Raw genomic sequence first — 15,192 nt, 5'->3', positions numbered from 1 at the left:
TACTGTAACAAAACAGCTATCCTCCTTTTCCTGTGAAGTAACGGTATTATGCGTTTCCAACCTTGGAAGGTAAGGTTACATGGAACGCAACACTAGCTGAAAATATGGTTAGTTACATGCAATGCAATGAAGCACACAAGCAGAAAATATTGCTTCCCCATATTAGCTCCTCAACTTTCTAAGCTGCACTACCGGATTCAATCTGACTGACTCAATATGAATAACCATAATGGTGTTCCAATACAAATTAACTATCATTTTAGTTTGGTCTAGGGTTGAGAGAAATGCTCATTTTCCGAGATGACAGCCGCCAGAGCCAGCAATCATGTGATGTTGCAATTTCATGAGCAAAACGAGGGTTGGCAGGCAAAAAACCAATCCTGTAGGTCCAATTCTCTCTCATCATCATATTGGATGCCGCCTCCTGCAATTTACCAGAAATTCATCAAACATTGGAATGAAGCATCTTGGATATGGAACCAAACGATTAGAAAGGCTAATGTTCTGAATTCAGACCAGAAGTCCATCTACAATTCCTCATTTCATTTTGAAATTAGATTCTCACCTCCAATAATTTCAGGAAGATCCATCACATAATTATCCATAAAATTAATGATGGGGAACAAGATACAGCACAACACGGAGAGCTCCTTAATAAGTGATTATAATTAGGGGATATCAACAAGTTAGTATTTCATAACTTGCGATATTATCATGGTGTTTGCTCGGATCTCCAAAACATGGTATCAAACACAACAGCAAATTTTCACTTCTTACAACGCATTTTCAGGCCAAAATTAACTTCTCTAAGGAGTTAAAGAGCGCATCATGAATTACCTCTTGGGTCGGCTTCGGTCTTCCTCATAGTCCATCACTCCACCAGGTTCAGAGTAGATTTCCTCATGTCCTCGGAAGTCAATATCGGCCTGCTTACAGTGTGTAACTTCTGCCACAAAGTAAGTAAGACACATCGACCAACATATCCCAGCAGTGCAATTGACTCAGTTTTTACATTATTTTATGTAATTCAGTTTTTATATTTATGTTTTGATAAGATAATAACCATTGGATATTAAAAAGAAAAAAAAATGTAAAAGAACATAGATATTTGTCCAAACAAAGTGAAATGAGCAAAGAAAAAAAATGAACAAGAATAAACCAGTTAAACCCGATAATTCAGCATAAAAATGTATAGGAGAAGGCAGCACGAATATGATCCTTAAAAGAGGATGTTCCGTGAGCAGACAAAGAGCAGCCCAGTGCCCATTTGCAAGAATTAAGGAGATATTACAAGTTGTAAAAATTAAAAAGGGACCAAGAACCAATATATTATGAAGCTTTGGGAGAGGGTGATTAAAGGTCAAAAAGAGAAATCAAGTTATTTGAGAATCAATTTGGTTTCATGGCTAGTAGCTTAGCAACGGAATCTATAAATTTACTGAGGCCTTTAATGGAAAGGTCCAGAGGAAAATTGAAGAATTTGCAGATGTTGTTCATATATTTGAAAATAATTTATGACAGAATCCCCAAAGAGATTTGTGGAGAGTATTAGAAAAGAAAGAAATTTAAATTACTTGTACGCAAGTTATCAAAGACATTATCAACCTCTGCTAGGATTTCTGGTGGAGATACCAAGACTTTTCCAATTAAAATTGCATAACACAGGATTTGCACTAAATCCTTGTTTCTTTACTCTTGTAATAGATGAACTCATAAAACATATCCAAAAAAGAGAGACCTTGTTATCTATAATTTGTAAATGATATTGTCTCGGTAAACCATATCCAAAAAAGAGAAACAATAATACTACTCTCTCCCAATGGAGTATAATGTAGACAGTTAACAGTGAGCTAACAGTTACAATAGGCATCAAGCTTTCTGAGACTGCCATATGGAAGAGAACAGGGCAGCCACTAGAGGGAGAGAATGAAAATGGAGGCAGTGCTTTGTTGAGGGACCAGAAATGAGTTTTGTGTACTAAAGGTACTGCTAAGGACCCTTATTCATTGTATGGGCCTCATGCCATATTGCTGATGTTCAAGGGACATTGCAACCTAATACTCCATGTATCGAATGCCTCAACAAACCACCAATGAGACTTTCTTTCCTCCACCACATACCTTTACAGCATGAATGCTTGACTTAAATGTTGTATGATATGAGTTATAAGGCCTTACAGAAGATAAGGCCATACATAGAAATGATAGTGTGCTAAAATTCATGAAATTGACTCTACATAATGGGATTAAGTTTTGATATGTTGGTTATGCTCAACTTATTTTGGGCATGCACAAATTGGGGGGAAAAAGAAAAGAAATATAAGAATCAAATCCCCATAAGAAAAGAAACATAAGGTATATATACTTGAAAGACAGTAAGAGAAAGGGGAAAGAGTAACATCGAAGAGGAAACAAAATTCCACTGACCTTGAGGGAGATGGACTTCTTTACTTCTTCTACTTTCTCTTCAACTTCCTTCCTATGCTTCTTGTCCAACTCACTCATGGTATCTGCCCATTTTATCTTCTCTTGAATCGAGATAAGAAGATTCTCTGATGTAGTCAACCTATGTTTCGGTCAAAATGAATACTTATGTCATAATAACAAACAATCACCAGCAGTAAACAACAGGAATCAAGAAAGACAAGAAAACACAAGCAAGTTATTGGTAAGAATGCAGCTCGACCTATATTTTACACAGATTTATAACATCTGACTAGAACCTCCCTACCAACCAATCACTGATGTCTGAATTTTCCAGCATACATACAGTAATGATCTGAATGACAAGACAACCAAATTGACTCAGATGTTAATGATTAACACTTAATCAGAGAATAGACTCCCAGTCTTTATCCCTCTTCAGGTAGAGAGCAGGGACCTATAGAAGTTTTTCCTACTTCTATGGAACTCAGGAGAAATTGACACTGTTAAAAGAGAATGCATACAGAAAACTGTTCCACATAACATACCCGAGTGGTACTTATATTCTATCTACGGGGCAAATCTGTCGATTAAAACTGAAGATTGGTTGCTGAAAAATTTTATTGCTAAATTGAAAATGCCAGAGCTTCCAGTGGCCTTTTCTTATGCATTAATATAATATAATCTAACAATCTTTCAGGAAAAAAAAAAATTCATGTAGCCTACCCCACTTAATGGAATTAAAGCTTGTGATTGTTATTGTGTAAGTGCTGAAACCACTGAGTAACAAGTTCATAAATTGCTTTAATCAAAATATAAAATTGGCTTCCACCAAGTGTAGTCAGTGCTCAAGATAAGAATCCAACTTAAAGTGAGATCCTTCTTAAGTAATCTTCAGTTTTAAGGGGTAGGCTTCGGATTGGCATAATTAATGGTTTTACCAAGCAATTCCTTAGTTTCTCCACATGTCAATGACAAAATTATGCCAGCAGAATAAACTATTCCACCACTAGTGTGAAAACTTCTAAGGGTCCACATGAGACGCTTGATAAATCAGCTTCCATGGAACACCAAAAAATATTAATTGGTATGCATCCTGGCTTCGGAAAGATTAGATATAAATGTTCAAGACTTCTAAAATAAAGCCTCCCCTAACCAAGTAGTTACAAAAGATGATACCTTTACAGCTGAAACTAAGCTATCTATTCTGCATTGGTAATATTTTGAAGGAAAGTAGCACTTTTCATGGAAAGTTGAACTTCTGGAGCCAGATATTAAAAAAGCATAGATCACTAGTTCTGAAATGTGCCAAGAATCATTCACTGCCATATTAAGAGACAAATATAACAAAGCAAGGCCTAAAACCTTGTATCCAGAAGGAATGCTCCGTAGTTTCAGCAACCTTTGTACAACAATTAAGACCATTTGAACTCGCACAGATAAATTGTATACCGTAACAATTACTCATTATGAGCCCAACAGACTAACATCTTAAATCCATGAAATTTAATCCTGAAACATTACCAGCTTGTTAATGTTTGTATCATATTCCCCAGTTGGCCAGGCCTCAGATCCCTGCCTGCTGCAAATTGAACCTATTACCACAGATAATTAACAAAATGACAACAAGTTACATATTCTTTAATAATAGAAATGCCAACATATTTATAAAATAATTAAATAAACAACTCAAAGGAAGCACAAGAAAACCAAACCTCGAAGCATCTCCGCAACTGATCTAGCTTTCCTCTAACTATGCCCTAAAACCAAAATAAAAAAGAGCAGCGCTTGAGTCAAAACATTAGTTATCTCAACTATACTTTGCAGTTTCTTTTTTGCTTCTTATCCTATAATTTGTTTGGGGTTGGGAAAGAAGGGGAGGAGGAGGGAGTTCACATAGGGAAGTCATGTGTAGACATGAATAACAAAACCTTACTCCAAAGCAAATGAAACTATTCCAACTTTTATAACAGAAATATTTTCTATATACACGTTGCACAGTCAAAGTTGTTCTCAGTAAAGAGAGGCTTATCAGTAAATATGCACCGCAAGTCAAATTGGGAGAAGAAATTATCATCAGCTACACATCCTCCTAACCAAGTTAGGGTCAATTGCATGCCATCTATATTGTTTTCATCATCATCAAGTGCACATTGTCCTAACCAAGTTAGAATTGGTGGCACCTAATTCATAATGTCAATTGCCTTTAAAAGTCACATTGATAATACAAATCCAGAACTTTATGCTGGAAGCCCTTCCTAATGCAACCCTCTAGCAAGGGAATGATGAGTCAAATTGGGAAGAGATAAAGGCAAAATTTTGAGAGGATTTAGAGAGGTTGTTGCCAGTAATACCTAGAGGAGAGAAACATAATGGGAGATGAATTAAATAGTAATGTGATAGAGAAGTAAAATGGTTATAAAGATGTGCATGGAGGTAATAATTTGGAGAAAGAAACAACGAGAAAAAAGCTATTAGGTCATATATCAAAACAGACTCCTCAAATCGACTTCTTTCTTATGAGGAAAAAAGATCATTTATATTGTAAGGATTGTAGAGCTATATCAAAAAGTACCTAACCACTCAACATAGGCTTCGAATTCTCTAGGCTCATATAAAAAAAAACATCAAGACAAGAACCAAACCCCAATAATCAAATGGTGAGATTTAACAGGCAAAAACAAGTTACTTGTATGGCAAAAATACATAGCATAAGAAATTAAATTGTCATAACTGAGATTAATCTAATATTGGATAAAATGACCATTTCTATTCAAAACACAATCAAAGACTGCTCTAAGAGAGTCAACAGGAAAACCCAAACCAATTGGTGAAGTTAGAAGGTAAAAGAAAAAGTCATAACTGAGAAGGAATGTTACAAGACTATAAATACATGTCCTATGAGAAAATTTTGACTAAAAGCATGAATACAACAACCAATGAAGTAAGGCAAAAGAGTTTATGAAAGAAAATATGTAAAAAATAGATATATACAAGTTGGCTAAAACAAGAGAAAAGAAAATTTAAGCTAAGTGAAATGCATAAATGATAAAGACCAAGAGGTGCTAATATATGAGGGGCTCGAGAGAGATAAAATGAGTATTTTTTTCAAGCTTTCCAATGAATGTGGATAAAGAAATATCATGTTGATATATCTTGATAATTCCAAAGAACATAAAAATTGCATATTCCATAAATTTATCCAAAAAAATAAAGGAACCAATGAAAAAGATGAAGAATGATATAGTGACTGAGCTTAATAGTATCTTAACTTGTGATGGAATAGTATCATTCTCCTAAACAGGTTTGGATATAACTACTAGCATATTATGGTTAACTTTTTACTCATTAGGTGCCAACATCTTTCACTTACTGGGAGTAGGGACTAAAAATAGCTCCTTATACAGGCTAGATTTGTGGGGCCACTTGGGGCGGGGGGAGGGGGTGGTGGATATAGAAGTTTATATGAGAAAGCTACATATGGACATGAATAACAAAAGAAACCTAGTTCTATACACAAAAGTCCTTTCCACGTAATCCCTTTTACTCCAAGTTAATTTATCTTTTGAATAGTCAGGCTGTTGAGCTCTATAAATGTGCCATTTGGATTTCAGCCAAGGAAACCTCCAGTCAACTTCTTAGTTGGTTGAATCAGATTGCAATCCACCAGAGTCTCACAGGATCACAGCTGGACCTGCTCCAACTTAATAAGAACAGAACTCGAGCAATGTGCAAGTAGCCTGGGTTGATAATGGCTGGGCAGCAGCTCAAGTAAGAGAACAAAAGCATTAAAAAAGATTCTGCTGGACCTTGAAAAAAAAATGGATGCACTCCCACAGGAGTAGACCAACAAACAAGAATAATGGACCTGTTTTGACCTTTGTTGACGACTCCAGCATGATACGTCAAGGAGTCATCCTTCAATTGAAGGTGGCTTCAGCAGTACGTATTTTTATAAAGAAAGAAACAAGTCAAGTCTGGATTTTTTCTCTCTACAAATATAATTGGTCATATGAGACCATAAGCTAGGGACCTAGGGTTGCTTACAAAATTGGGATTGCTCAGAAAGATGAGAGGTAAGAGATGAATACTAACAATTCTTGAAATCATTTCTTAGCAACAATCACTTAGAGGTTTTTAAATCTGCAGGAGTGCCAAGACAGTAATTCTGGTGGCACACATTCAAGGAAGTATTGATTAGCCCAAAATTGCAGGATCAATTTGAAAATACTGCAAACAGGGATATGTAAATTGTTGAGTTATAGTGCACCATCCAATTGTTCCCCAATTTCAGGCTCAAGGTTTTTTTTTTTTGTGCATAACATGTACACCTTTACATTCAGATGACGAGTTAGCTGTTGCATTATCAGTAGCTATTAATGATTGAATAACAATATTATTATCACAGAAGTTGACTGAATCAGTGAACGGGTAAATTTATATATTCAGGATTCGCAAACTTTAGAATATTAGCATGAAACAAGGTTAAACTAACAAAACTGTATTGCCATATATATACTCTTAACATCCACACTACAAAATAATAAATTATAAATAAGAGTAAAAGAACTGTTTCAGTTTGAGCTGAAAATATAGTGTTTTGTTGAAAAATAACTGTGTTCAATTTCTTGAAAGGAAAAGGTTGGGGTCAACAGGGAGAAGTGATAAAACAATCTTTTTTCATGTCACTACAAAAGAAGACACCACAAAAACACAACAATGAATTATCACAAACAAAATTGGACAGCATTTGGGGGGGGGGGGGGGGGGGGGGAGGAAAGCTAGTGTTCCCTCCATGATGAGGAAGAAGGCATAGAATACTTACCACGTACATACACTCATTAATAAGAAAATCTTCCAGTTCACGTACGTTTGCTACATCCAACTCCTGCATCAGTACATCATAGGGCAAAACCTGGGAAAGGACAAAACATTTGAACCTATGAATGTCAGCCAATGCCAAACACAGACATAAAACTATGCCAAAAAACTTATAGATCATGTGCTAGCATATTATTCAATAGGTCAATGATCACCACAACAAACCGCAAAGAAAACAAATGCAATGTAAATTGTAAGGGCAGCAAAGCTGTCAGATGGTAGACGAATATGCAACAAGTAAATGAATAGAGAAAATTATAGAGATGAAGAGTTATAATAATTTTAAGAATGATTTCTTTTAAGGACAAGCCTTGGTAGCAATGGTAAGGTTGCTTCTTTGCAATCAGAAGGTCGATGATTTAACTATGGAAACAACCTTGCAAAAAAGCAAGGGGAAGAGTATATATAAATACGAGGCAAGCCCAAACCTTACGAAGTGGGGAGTATCGTGCAATAGGAACCTTTTCTATTTTTTTAAGAACTTTAATGCTTTGTTTGGGAGAGCCATAGGAAAGGGGGGGAAGGTACATAATAGTAAAAAATAGAAGGAGAAACTACTATAGAGATTGCTACTCTTCCCTTGTTTGAGAAGAAAGGAATGTAAGTGAGAGTAATGAACTTTTACTCTATTTGGATGGAGAATGGACAAAGAGGGAATGGAAAAATAAAAAGAATGAAACAAAAATTGTATCCTTGGCATGCCCAAATCCATAAATTCGTAAGGCAAATTATAGTTGTGTGAAGTGATAGAACTTCCCTTCAAGCTTTAGAGAGATTTTACCATTGCATAATGCTGGATGCACTTCTCCTTCTAATCACCTACCTTGATTCAATAAGCAACGTCCTCAATAATCTCCCCTTGTTTTTGCACAATTGATCCAAGATGACTTATCTTTTGTTGGAATAACTTGGTATTAATTCTCACAATGTGACACTTCTATTTTACTAAACTCACATTCTATACATTCAGTTTTCAACCTACTCAACTTAAAACATCTGAGTTTCATAGTTCAAGCTTAATATTCATGCTTGTTTCGCCTCACCCACCAAGATAGTACCATTTGCAAATAACATGCACTAAGTCACTTCTTCTTGGACGTACTTTGAGAATTCGTCCATCGCAAGAGCAAAGAGGCAAGGGCTTAATGAAGATACTTGATATAATCCAATGGTTATTATATATAAATAAGCCTCAAGATGTCCTCCAGATGTCCTAACACACATTTCTATTTGGTAATACAAGTCCTTAATGACCTATATATGTGTATGCATGCATATAGTATGCAATTACTTATTTTTTCTCTAAAATCTTCCACAAGACTTTTTTAGGGATTCTGTCATAGGTTTTTTCCAAGTCTATACACCATATGCAATTTTTTGCTTCTCCATGTCTTCCCATTTGATGCTTCAGTAAATAAAAAGCTTCCATTGTGGACCTACCAAGCATAAAATTAAATCGGTTTTTAGATACCTTGCATTCTCTTATTAACCTTTACTCAATTAGTCTCTTCCAAAGTTTCATTGTATCGCTCATTAGCTTAATCCCTATATAATTTTCACAACTTTAGGGCCTGTTCAGTTGTAGAAAACATTTTTTGTTTTCCAACTCCATTTTTCTATTGAATATTTGAATCTCCCATTAGAAAATAGAAAATTCAATTTTCTAATTTTTCAACTTTATACTATGAATTAGAAAACATCCTCTTTGATGTTTTCTAAATTTTCTGAAAGTGAATGTTATAACTTTTTGAAACATAAAATGTTAGGACGTCTTTAGTTAAAAAATTGGAGTAGAAAACTCAGAAACATTTATTGAAACTGAATGGGGCCTTAATATCTCCTTTATTCTTGTGCATAGGCAATAAAAATGCTGTTTCTCCACTCATTCAATTCCCATTCCAATTTAAGGATCACATTAAATAATCTAGTTAACCAAAAACTGCCATCTTAACACTATTGGGGTATTTACTTACTCATATAAATATAACAAACAACGAATCCAAAATAAAGAACAAAGCAAACACATAACTTTTTTAATCCTCAAAAGTTCTCACATAAGTAAAATTCTAAAACAATTCGAATTCTCCACCTCTATCAGAAGATATGACATAATTTAGGAGATACTATTGGCAGTATATGGTTATCTATCAGCATCTATCATACAAACTTCAATCAAAAAAGTTTCAAAATACTTCTCTTTTTTTACTTTTTATATGCCATGATACTTTTCTCTTGTTTAAGTAATTTTTCTATCTCATATGAAAATGTTGAGTCACTATATATGCACACACAATCTTGAATAAAGAACCATTCTCATGGTTTGCTAACTCTTGTGAACATATGGATCAGCCCTAGGTGAAAGTTCAGAATTATAAGTTTAATCAAGTTCATACTAACAAATAAACTTTCATTTTGTTTAATAAAAATTTCAATTTAGCATTTCATCCAGCTCCATCTAGGCTTATTCTTTAAAGAAAAAATACGACCAACTTTCACTAAATCCAAGATGATACTGCCTCTCAGAAACACAAGCAACTCTCCAACCATGAAGTCAGTCTTACATGCTACAAATCTTTAATTGGATATTTACAAGGCCATTCTCTAAATCTAGAAGCTATTTTTTACAGTTCACAAATAAGTCAAGATCTTGAAATAAAACGCCATAAAGGCCAACAAAAAATTTTAGTCCTCCTATGCTGCCTTCCACACTAAAGTGACCAAAACCAATCATTACGCAAGTGGTCAAATCTATTTGTAAAACTATGTCACTTGTGTGTGAATGCTTAAGAAACTATACCTTGGCTGTCTCAGCTAGTGTAAGCACAGTAAGTTGCTTTAGCTTGAGGATTTGATCTGGAATCAACTGGGGAAAACAACCAGCATTACCTAAAAAAATCATGAATATTTCCAAATCAAAATTCAGTCAAAGAGCTTTCAAGCAAACCTCTTGAGACCAATTCTCAGAGTAAATAGAGGAGAATCTATTCAATGAATATAACAATTTCCAATTCTACTTCCAGGAAGAAAAGGAAAAGATTTAACTCATACCATAAAAGGAATTAACCTTCCATGAATACTGAATAGAGCACAGATAGCAGTGATTATCACACACTTTGAAATTCCAAGTATGGGAAACTGTTGTTTATCCACCCATCACAAACTTGCAAACTGTTTTTTCAAATGAAGGAACCCCAGGATGTTCACATGCAAGGCAGCTTAATATGAGCCCTTTGTTCATAAAGTACAAAACCCAATGGTTCTAAAACTTCAAAGCCTGGAACACACGATGGCACAATGCAAACTCTATTACTATCCCCAAAGAGACTCTGGTTTCAGAACTGGCATGGTGTCACAGGCCTAATTGTTGGATCCAGTGATGGCCCCCCAATTACGGCCCATGTGAGCAAGCACCTGGGAAGTGTCTACAGAGATCTTAAAAGAAAAACAAGTTCCTGCTTGACAGGTTAGCTTAGCTTCATCTGAATGGCATGCTTTGCATGATTACATGTGACCCTTGCTGAACAACTGCTAATGTCAGAGAATCCATACATATTTCGAAAAAACCCCAAGTCCAAAAAGAAAAGTGTGGTGATTCTGGCAGTCTTAATGTAACATAATTCTAAATGATATATTTTACTTATTTCTTGAAGCACCGTTATGATTTTTCAAGGAAGGATTATTTTTCCTTATGCTAGAGAGGAATATTTTTCATTATGATTTTTCAAGCACCATTATTATCATGGGTGCTTTATTCAGGATTTGAGAAGCTAGTGGCACTCAGCGAACTTGCCTAACAGACATGACACATGCCATATACAGTGATCAATATGCGATAGCATGAGTTAACAGATGACCAGGTCCCAATTATGATCCAGGAATAGCATACTCCTTGTGCTTGGAATTAAAGGCTTGAATAAGAACAAGGTAGCTTACAAACAGAAGAGGCTGGAGTCGATATTGATCACAGTTGCCTCCTTTTTAATGGTGAATAACTCCTTTGTTCCATACATGCTCCAAAAATTGAAACCTTAGTGATGTCGAACAGAAAAGTAGATATCAGGATTAGTATTTTTATTTTATTTCTTTTGTTTATTTCCTATTTTGGTTTGTCTATCTTTTGGATAATCCTTTAGTCATTACGTTCCATTACAACCCAATCTAAGAAGAAGGTAGGATCCAAACAGACATATTGCCTAAATTTGTGACTTGCTCTATGGTATTTGGGTTCCACGTGATAACCATTTATTCAGCAACTGAACAACAATTCTCTTTTCTTTGAAATCACTTCAAACTGGATCACTATTTTTTCCCTTCTTAGCACTAAAAACTTCCTCTTTTCTTTATTAAACCCCACATGCAACTATATATAAAAGAGACAGCCAAGTAATAGTGTAACACACCCATGATGTACATGTCCTACAAAATCTATTACAAAATATATATAGATTTATATAAATCCATCTCGTCATGTAAAATAATTTCAGACCAAGCCTAGCAAGAGATCAAACCTTGAGTCTCAGATTAGAAATGAGTAACCAAGACTTTCACTTATTTGAACACCAACCTGATTACATCACCACCCAATCAATAAATCTAGTCTCTCCATAACAGGACCAAAATGTTCTCATACCCTGGCAAAATTTAATAGCAAGAACCAATTCACCTCGACATTTTGGCATAACTCTACACTGTCATCTAATACAAAAAATAATATGAGAATGATTCAAATTACAACATGCCTAGAGAGCAAAAGGGTCCATCAAAAAACCACAAAGAAGATATCTCAATCATACAAACATAGTAACAAACAACAGAAATATTAATTAATTTGTCTTAAATTAGTACACCTTTTTTTTGTTCGCAACTCTTTGGAAAAAGAAGAAGAAGTTTATTAAACTGTGATAAAGAGCCCAAACAATTTTAAGCATAAGTCAGGACAATCCCTTAATTTCCATGTCATGTGTTAACCACTTCCATTGTTTAGCATACCAATTAGACTGTTTTCTTTTCTTTCTTTCTTCTTTTTTTTGTTGGTTGTTTGGGTTTTTTTTTTTTCCCGCGCGGGGGGGGGGGGGGGGGGGGGGGTGTCACGGCTATGGTCCATTTTGCATTTTCATTCTGTTTGTTTTGCTGTATTTCCATCATTGCATTTCATTTCTGTTTGTTTTGCTGTATTTCCTTTATTGCATTTATATTCCAGCTAATAGTCATATTCTAGCTACTAGCTAACAGATTCTGTTAGCCATAGGAGGCCACGTGTAAAGGCCCTAGGAAAAGACAAAACATTCTGTTGCAACTGCTGGGGAGGGAAGGATCAGCTGCATTTATTTCCTCCCGGTGCGCCTATATGTACTACTCTCATTTCACGGGAGATGGCTATGAAAAGATTGAATACAAAAATTACTCTGTTTCTCTCTATCTCTCTCTCTCGCATTCTCCAATTCTCTCTAACCCTCTGATCTTTCTACCTTCTTACTCAACTCCCTACTTCATTTCCTTTCTAAACCACCGAGCCCTGGTTAGTTCATTGTCACTGCGACTTAGGACCGTGACCGGGGGGGGGGGTGTTAAACTGTCATTAAGAGAGCTAAGAAAATTTTAAGCATAATGTCAAGACCCCAAGGATCACCAAGGATATAATAGTAATACGTATTATATGTAATTCTCTTTTGGTTGTACTCTTCTGCTATAGTTGTTAGTACCTTCAGTTGTAAAGCCTATAAATAGGAAAGGTCAGTTAGAGAAGACACAGTTTTGAATGATAATTGATTTCCAGACTTTTCTCTTAGATTCTCTCTCAAGTTCCCTCTCATTTCCCTCTGATTTCTCCCTGATCACACTCTCTTTCTCTCTGTTTGTCTGCAATTCTCCCTATATCCTTGCTGTTAACTCCCTCTTTCTGTCTAATTCACCCTCCAAATTTTCTATATTCTTGATGTATACCTAAAATACCCTAGCTTAAACCCTAGGAACATGACACATAAGTCAGACCTAGCATTTAAGTGCTCCTCAAGATCAAAAGGAAGAAGAGAAGTGATGAAAGCATTAGAACCACTGATAGTAACCAATTCAAATTTCAACCCTCACATTTCCATAGAAGATGGAGAACAAATTCCAAATAGAGTAAACAATTTTAACAAAAGAATGACCCATCATTCATAATAAACAGAACCTATTCACTTTAGTCATATAATGAATACACAGTACATGGTTATCCACGAGTATTAGATGCATAACCAACTACATAGCAAGAAAAGATAATATGATAAACTAATATTTTCAAAAATAATTAGATGGAAGGCTTACTTTTGTAGTCAGTCCACGTGCCATGGGCAAACAAACGAAGCAGATCAAGATAAATAGAGTTCTCAGTTCCTTGAAGCTGCATTTTTATTAGGATAATCAACAATTAACAATAGACTCTAAACTTTTTTCTGGCACGGAACTTTTTACAAACAACTGATAAGACGCACAGCTAGCTGAAAGAATAACCAACAAGGGCAGTAACAGACAGATGCAATGATTTAATAGACATTTAGCAATTAACAGTGGAGAGAAAATTAGCAAAATTAACCAAAGAAAACTTTAATGTGACTTTGCCAAGACAGAGGGAGAAACAAAAATTGTTCTGCTCCCTAAAGAATTAAAAATTGGTTGGATAGTGTACGTTTGTGCATTTGTGCGAATGAACAGCAAGCAAGCCCCTAACTGATGATGACTGTAACAACAATAACCTTTTATACAAGCATACAAACAATAACCTACTTAGTTTCTTTTACTGTACTTTTCTCTCCCCCAGAAAGGATCTTCATATTTCTCCTCATTTGCAAAACATATTCACCGCACATCAACAAGCAGCAGTCCCACCTGGATGCGTGGAATATAAGGAAAACCAACTCTTTGTCTATAATGTAGCAACAGAAACTTTTTTGTGACCAAGGATCCAAAGTAAATCCAACTTAAAATAGAACAAAACAGGTGAAAAGAGAGAAGGGCTCGGCAGGCCTCAGGAACATCAATGCCCTCTAACTATAGTTGAGGTAATGAGTTCTGCCATTTCTAATCACAAAAAAACTGACTATAAGTACCAGAGAACACGATATGCCAATTGCCTAATGCATAGAGATACAACAACAATGCATATCACAAACTAAAGAATAACATGGGGAAAAAAAATACTTCATATAAAAAATTGATGAAAACCCAGATAAAGCAACAGCGACCACATTAAGTTCAGGCTTATATCCTATGAAACCTACCCCCCCCCCCCCCCCCGCCCCCCCCCCCAAAAAAAAAAAAGAAGAAGACAAAAAGCACAAAATTGTATAACCGGGTTTTGCGTGTAAAAGATGAAGACACGACGGAAGACATCCATACCTCGAGAACGTTAGGAACGGCGAGTATCTCGGAGAAGGCGAACAGAGAAGGGTGCGAAGTGGCCTCAACGACGAGGTTCGCCAAGGATGCGCCCTTGTGGGTTGAGGCTATTCTGACGAAGTAATCGATGTGCTCTGCCTGTTTTTGTTCGATGTCCATCTCTTGAATTCACCAACCCACCCAGAAATCGAACGATGAATCTAGGCACAGAGGCTAAGGAACGTTAATTTCGAAAAAAGAAATCTAGGGTATTTGGATTGAGTAATTCAGTCGAAAACTCAGGCGAGGGTACTACTTTTTATGGCTTAAAATAGTTACATTGCTAGAAGCGCTCTCGGGGGGGGGGCCTTGCTCTTCCCTCTTGGCCCTTGGCTATTGGCTCTTGGGAGTGTCCGGTTTCCTGTCTTCTGGATTTCTTTTCTGCTCGCCATTTTATACGTCGGAGTCCTTTTCTTCGTTGAGATGAGCTTCTATTGTAAAAAATTACTTATAATTTACACTTTCTAAATAA

The 15,192-nt window shown here is 35.8% G+C and overlaps 1 protein-coding gene across 3 annotated transcripts; it reads right to left on the bottom strand.

Annotated features, from left to right (window-relative positions):
• LOC127802433 (COP9 signalosome complex subunit 7-like) lies at positions 1-15,050 on the bottom strand. Of its 3 annotated transcripts, none has more exons than XM_052338241.1 (9): positions 14,682-15,050; positions 13,611-13,686; positions 10,102-10,190; positions 7,249-7,338; positions 4,139-4,183; positions 3,948-4,018; positions 2,427-2,565; positions 838-943; positions 1-424 (listed from the first exon to the last, which is right to left on the bottom strand). In XM_052338241.1, exons 1-8 carry the CDS (start codon positions 14,838-14,840, stop codon positions 872-874), a joined length of 741 nt encoding a protein of 246 aa, XP_052194201.1. In that variant the 5' UTR covers positions 14,841-15,050; the 3' UTR covers positions 1-424; positions 838-871. The 3 variants fall into 3 exon arrangements, with proteins under 3 accessions (XP_052194201.1, XP_052194200.1, XP_052194199.1); XM_052338240.1 differs by having other exon boundaries at positions 838-946; positions 14,682-15,048; XM_052338239.1 differs by having other exon boundaries at positions 838-926; positions 14,682-15,048.
• Positions 15,051-15,192: the final 142 nt, after the last annotated feature.

This window comes from Diospyros lotus, chromosome 5 (genome assembly GCF_014633365.1).
Source record: "Diospyros lotus cultivar Yz01 chromosome 5, ASM1463336v1, whole genome shotgun sequence".
Lineage (NCBI taxonomy): Eukaryota > Viridiplantae > Streptophyta > Magnoliopsida > Ericales > Ebenaceae > Diospyros > Diospyros lotus.
This window is presented reverse-complemented; position numbering and strand designations above follow the sequence as displayed.

Excerpts from the sequence above, each read along its gene's own strand:
- LOC127802433 (XM_052338239.1), bottom strand. The coding sequence starts at position 14,840 with ATGGACATCGAACAAAAACAGGCAGAGCACATCGATTACTTCGTCAGA. Across the intron at positions 13,687-14,681 it reads CCGTTCCTAACGTTCTCGAG|CTTCAAGGAACTGAGAACTC; the intron begins GTATGGATGTCT and ends ATAAAAATGCAG. Across the intron at positions 2,566-3,947 it reads ATACAAACATTAACAAGCTG|GTTGACTACATCAGAGAATC; the intron begins GTAATGTTTCAG and ends ACCGAAACATAG.